This window comes from Procambarus clarkii, chromosome 61, assembly GCF_040958095.1.
Source record: "Procambarus clarkii isolate CNS0578487 chromosome 61, FALCON_Pclarkii_2.0, whole genome shotgun sequence".
Taxonomy (NCBI): domain Eukaryota; kingdom Metazoa; phylum Arthropoda; class Malacostraca; order Decapoda; family Cambaridae; genus Procambarus; species Procambarus clarkii.
Genome location: NC_091210.1, coordinates 19,291,975 through 19,298,821, shown reverse-complemented (window position 1 = coordinate 19,298,821; position 6,847 = coordinate 19,291,975). Strand labels below are relative to the sequence as shown.

At 41.0% G+C, this 6,847-nt stretch overlaps 1 protein-coding gene across 1 annotated transcript in view; it reads right to left on the bottom strand.

The window, feature by feature from the left end:
• Positions 1-1,068: 1,068 nt before the first annotated feature.
• LOC123774448 (nephrin) overlaps positions 1,069-6,847 on the bottom strand; it is a 183,757-nt gene continuing 177,978 nt past the window's right edge. Inside the window, exons 24-25 of the mRNA XM_069307959.1 lie at positions 5,328-5,985; positions 1,069-2,320 (exon numbers count right to left, since the gene is read on the bottom strand). Coding sequence (XP_069164060.1) covers positions 1,797-2,320; positions 5,328-5,985 — 1,182 coding nt within the window. The 3' untranslated portion in view covers positions 1,069-1,796. The remainder of the gene's footprint in view (positions 2,321-5,327; positions 5,986-6,847) is intronic.

Genomic DNA, 6,847 nt, shown 5'->3' with positions numbered 1-6,847 from the left:
ATTGAGGAAGATAACACGGATAGTTTAAGGCTGCAAAATGACTTGAATAACATTAAGATATGTTGGAGAAATGGCTAATAGACTTCAACACATATAATTGCAACGTAATGAGAATTAAGGAGTGAGCTTGAAAATCCATTAATCAGTATATAACAAAGCTTAACCTGCTCCCTAAGACCACGATATCGAGGAACAAGGCAGTTTAAAGGAATTTCTAATCATCTGAGACATAAATAGTTTAACATTAGCATAATTAACTCAGATAGAGAAAAGAGCAGCATTTAGGAACCAGAGGAAGGAGGCTCTTAGATCATGGTACATGGTGTATGGAAGCCACAATTGTCTAGTATGCCGACCCAGCCTGGAACCTCCTCCTAAAGAGGCATAAAACTTACTTAGATAATGTCCAGAGGTGTATAGAAGCAGTGTGGAATATTGACTCTTGGTTACATTCAAAATACTGACTCTTAGTTTCATCAATAACACTGACTCTTTAATTCATTCATAACACTGACTCTTTAATTCATGAATAACACTGACTCTTGACTTCATTCATAACACTCTTTAATTCATACATAACACTGACTCCTGGGATCATACTCAGAATGATTGTCACGCAGCATCATTAACCGGACTGATCTCTTTAACCCTCACACTGGAAACAATCCCATTCACAGGACTCTTCCCAGGACTCTTCCCAGGACTCTTCACAGGACTCTTCCCAGGACTCTTCCCAGGACTCTTCACAGGACTCGTCACAGGCTAAACAATTTACCGGGTAAAGACTTCACAGGAACACAAACCTCTTCTCCTCTTTACAGTGTTCGATGTGATCCTATATTATAGGTAATTCACACATACTCTAGCTACATATACAACATTGTATTAACATACATACCTATATATGGTATATTATTATTATTACATGTATTTCTGTATGCCCCTAGAGTTAGCATAAGTGGGTCATCTCACACGGATATATATATATATATATATATATATATATATATATATATATATATATATATATATATATATATATATATATATATATAAGGTACTACCTGTGGTTGTATTAGTGGTGACCCTTCGCCTCGGTGAAGAGAACTTATGGCACTCGGGAGAACTAGCAATAATATATTGCAAGGGAAATTTAGCTAACATGGTTTCTGTGGTATTGTTTCTCCCAGTGATCTTGTAGTTTAATTTTGTATAATTGCAACGGAATGTATTCTGATTGTATTCCCATACAGCCATGTCCTTTCCCTTTAACTTATAAAGTAAAATAAATAAAATATTTCTCCCTTTGTTTTTTAATATATCTTAAGATCATATGACTTTGGATATTGAAAAAATCTTTTTCCCTCTCTACTGTCACGAAAAAATATATGTGAACTACATATTCTGGTACAAATGTGTACGTGTGTCATTAAAAATATAGGATATATAACTTGTGAGTTAATAGGTAACTATCTGCCAGAGGAAACAATGATACAGTCAATTGCAAATGTTGCAAGAAAAATCCTTTGCAACCTTGCAATAATACAGTAAAAACAAGAGGATTATATTCATAATATATATCACAGTTAGGAATTTTTTAATTCGTGTAAATATATTTAGTATATTCTATCTATTCTTAGCAAGAAACTTCCATTCCGGTGAAAAGCTTTGCCCCCCTAGCATTATATAAGTATCAAAAAGTGGCCTTTTTAAGCACTTTTCATCTTTTCCTGTATACAAAAATAGCTGCCAAACCAGCTGTGTTTGTGGTAGATTCTCAACTCACAGAAATAGTTTTATCTCTCTCTGTTTTTATTGTGCGTGTGAGTTTGTGAGGTGACTCTCGCCTGTTGGTCAACCCTTCCGTCGCGGTCAAGCGCGGGAGCTTTATCTGAACTTCCCCGCGACGTCGAAGGTGAACTGCTATCCGGAGAGTCTTCACCCGCTATATTCCCAGTGGAGGAGGCTTCAGGCACCTCCAAGACGCACTCAATATCGGTAGCCTCCCCAGCAGGATATCTCGAGTGACTACTTAGAGTCCTTCGCGCCTCCTGATGGGGGCTGCTGCTGTATCCGGAGGATCCGCTGTTCTCGTGTTGATGGTGCGCGTGCGGGCCGAAGGTACCCGAGTCGTACTGGAGGTTCTCCTGATGGAGGCGGGACACCAGGTCGAAATTGTCGTAGTGGCTAGGAGTGGATAGAGGGTCAAGGGCAGGACCGGCACAGGGACGCCGCTGGTGGATTGTAAATTGAGGGGGCTTCGTTCGACGTTGCCGCGGACCAAGTGTGGAGTAGCCTGGTGGGGTGTTAGCCGAACATCCTAGAGGAGGGATGGTAAGATTTTGTTTAGCAGGAGAAATGATGAAGTTATACCCCGTATTATATAAAGCTGAAGATGGCTATATATTGCAGAAAATAAATCGTAGTAAAGTGGATGCAAGCTGGTATTCGAACCCACACAGCAAATGAAATGAAAATGAGAACATTTCGCTCCATCCAGGGCCTGATAAAGGTCCAAAACTCACCGAAATATCGTCACATTGATTTTACATATCCAGGTCTGGGTTATTTGTTTCTAAGTGCAGTCCTAAACAGAGCCCAACTCAACACCAGAAATGGATTCATAAGTATACTTATAGGAATTAGAAACTAACTTTACCACATTTTAATTCCTCTAGCTTCACGCAGAGGCCAGGAGCTAGAACCTTTGCTGGACAGAAACATATACTTCCATACACACATGACACACGTACACATAAAAGAAACAGACCATGAACACACATTTACATGCATGTGTCCCCCATGGCAACTGCCACAGGGAGGGAGGCGGGGACCAGGAGCTATGATTTTGGGAAGTAAAAAATGGGCCCAAGACCTGCCATACTCTGGCTTGGGACGCCTGTACGAGTCGCAGTATCCACCGTACTGGTTTCTACATTCACCGTATGGGTTTCTGTATCCACCGAATGGGTTTCTGTATCCACCGTATGGGTTTCTGTATCCACCGAATGGGTTTCTGTATCCACCGTATGGGTTTCTGTATCCACTGTATGGGTTTATGTATTCACCGTATGGGTTTTTGAATCCACCGTATGGGTTTCTGTATCCACCGTATGGGTTTTTGAATCCACCATATGGGTTTCTGTATCCACCGTATGGGTTTCTGTATCCACTGTATGGGTTTATGCATTCACCGTATGGGTTTTTGAATCCACCGTATGGGTTTCTGTATCCACCGTATGGGTTTCTGTATCCACTGTATGGGTTTATGTATTCACCGTATGGGTTTTTGAATCCACCATATGGGTTTATGTATCCACCGTATGGGTTTTTGAATCCACCGTATGGGTTTCTGTATCCACCGTATGGGTTTATGTATTCACCGTATGGGTTTTTGAATCCACCGTATGGGTTTCTGTATCCACCGTATGGGTTTCAGTAGCCACCGAATGGGTTTCCGTCCCTGCCCACCAGAGGGCGTCAACTTGCGCTGGTGGATTGGGTATCCGGATCAAGAGGCAAGAAGGAATCTCTGCAAAGCCATTATTAAGTCGTGTTCACATTATTGCAAAAAAGTTTTTATTACGTTTTTACAAATAACATAAAAAACGTCATCCAAAATAACGTTTTGATAACGTTTTTAAAAAGTAACATCGTGATCGGGGCTATTAAAAATATCGTCATGGTGGCGTTTGTGTGTTTGTTAGAAAGGAGAAGTTAGGATGAGTGCAGACTTACTCGGATGACAGTGGGCTCCCCAGTTTAATATCGGAAATTCCCCAGGAGACGAGATACACCGCCTGGCTTCAGTTCGAACCCTGCCTGAGAACGTATACAACGGGATTTATTCAGCAATTTCGTGGGGAAACGGGATTTAAAAGTAAGAATAGGGAAGAGAGGGGAGGAAACCTCTGCTTTATTTACACACGAGGCGGGCTTAGCGCGAGGCAGCATTCTCCGCTTTACTTACTTTATGGTGTTGTGTAATAAAGTGTTACAAAGTGTGATTTTTAAGATCACACTTTGTAACCAAGGTGTTATTTTTTCACGTGGATTTGATGGTGTGATAAGATAATAATATTATACAAATTATTGTTGCTACATTGTGGTGATGGTGGTTGCTATGCGCCTCGTTATTCATTTACAGAAGCAAATTTAATTGATTGACCAGACCACACACTAGAAATTGAAGGACCATTCTCAAGTCACAATCGACTTGAGAATGGTCCAGGACGGACCGAAACGTCGTCGTCCCTTCAATTTCTAGTGTGTGGTCTGGTCAACATACTTCAGCCACGTTATTGTGACTCATCGCCTGCAAATTTAATTGTTATTCGGAAATAAGATCACAACATGCACTGCTAAAGGAACTGTTTGCTCGGGCGTGTTCTAGGGAAAAACTTGTTGGGTAGAACTGTGGGAAGAGCTCTTGTTAGCAGGACTTCTGACTCTTGTTAGCAAGCTCTTAAGCCTGTTAATAAGAGTCAGATGTCGTCTTCCCCTGTACCTACCTGTGAAAAAGAAAAAGAGTTCTTGGAATAAGATATCCATATCCCATCTTCCAACATAATTACTGTTAAGTCCTCATGGCAGGATAAGGTATCAAAAATGAGTTAGCATTCACAACTGACTAAGATCATTCACCCGATATATATATATATACAGAGGAAAGCTGTGAAATAACAGCACGTTCTTAAAAAAAATTCACATACGAACATGTTCTAAAATACACACACACACACAAACACACATTCACACACAAACACACATACGAAACAACCAGTAAGATCTTCTGAGATCAATCAACTCACACAGACATAATTTCCATGTTGTTCTTATTAAGATGAAGAATTTAAGAAGACTAGAACGAAAAATGCAGGTCTCGTGATGTCTGTTCAAATATATATATATATATATATATATATATATATATATATATATATATATATATATATATATATATATATATATATATATATATATATATATATATATATATATATAATTAAATGGTCTACCTGATTTTCTCAATAAAAAATAATGGATGTAAATAAATAATTATAGGAATTAAAAATAATTGTTGGAATAAAGTTTGTTGATTAGCTGGAATGTGATGAAAAGTAATTGGTTAATCGAGACATTAAATTAGAAGAAATCCAATTTGAATTTATTGTTTTTAATTTACACTATTTTATACAAAAATATATACTTTTAGATTTGTTTAGATTATCTTAGATACAATCTAAACCACATTTATTAATCAAAGGCAAAAAATTATGCACTAACTATTGATTGAGATAACAGACCTGCTGCGAAGGATATCATACCTGCTGTGAAGGATATCAAACTGCGCTTGGAGTCCGGATTATTTTCTGCTCTGAGGTCGTAAAGTCCGGATGGATTTAGACTTGAATAATCAGACGCGTTTTGCTGCATCAGTCGCTGTTGCCCTGGTGAGAGGCGTGGGTGCGCATGGAAGGTATCTTGGATCAACTGCGGCGCCGCCTGCTGTTGTAGAACCCCTAGAGAGGATAGTGGACGGAGGAATCCCTGGGAATAGATTCGAGAGTTGTTGCTGCGGTTGGAACACAGAGAGAACGTGTCGTCGGCCGGGTAGAGGTCCAAACTTCTCCGACGGTGGTCCTCTTGCAAAGCGTTGTCGTAGAAACTGGAGGCCACTGAACAGACGTCTGGCTCCGTTGTGAAATTGACCAAATCGTGCTGCCTGTGGGAGATCGATGGCTCTTCCTCCGGAGAGGCGCTTCTGCTTGAAGATGAGTCCCTTCGGGTCCACGGCTGCGACGGACCGGGAGACACAGCTACCGTCGTCTTCGGGGCCGTGTTGTTAAGGACTAAGAAAGTACTCTTTGTTGTGATGATGCCTCCATTGTGACAGGGTAAAATATGTGTGTTTGCGCTGATGGCAATGTCTCCTGGGGCCAGAGTTTTTAACTCACTCTCTTCTAGCATTGTTTGCTGCTCTGCCTGTAGTTAATGGGGGGAAAACACTGAGATTAGTAACAAGTTTTGTGTCTTCTATGGCTGCAATATATGTTTAGCCATCAACAGCTGCAATGATTTCTATGAATCACTGATAGAATTTGACAGCTAAGTCTAAATCTAAATTATACACTATATAATTTAGGTGTGTATATTTTTTCCTCCTGGATCCAAGTGGCATATAATGCTCTATTTTACTACAATTTTTTGTCATTTGTAGCATTATTGTATTTTTTTTTATGCCCTGCCACGGTTGGACGTAGAGGTTTACCCAAAAAATTTTGTTCATCTGTGGGGGGACACGTGTAAACAAAATAAAAAAAGGTGTTTGCATTAGAGAAATGGGTGGATGAGGGGTAGAAGGTGCGGGCACTAACAAGGACAGCTAGACATTGTTGACCCAACTGACGAAGCTGAACGGAATATTTACTCTGCGTAATTCCAACCCTGCACTCTGCTCGTCTGTATTCGTCGCGTTATCACAGCGTCGTGAGTCTGTGTGTGTCTCTCTCTCTATCTGTCTGTCACACATCCGTTCACGTTGCTCTCAGGTTGGACGGGGTCCTATCTCCATCCTTGGGGGTCCTATCTCCACCCTTGGGGGCCCCATTAGGTTGGACGGGGTCCTCTCTCCATCCCTTGGGGGTCCCTTTAGGTTGGACGGGGTCCTCTCTCCATCCCTTGGGGGTCCCTTTAGGTTGGACGGGGTCCTCTCTCCATCCCTTGGGGGTCCCTTTAGGCTGGACGGGGTCCTCTCTCCATCCCTTGGGGGTCCCTTTAGGTTGGACGAGGTTCTCTATCCTCCACTTTCAGTTCTCTCAGTCTGGATAAGGTCTCTTTACCTCTT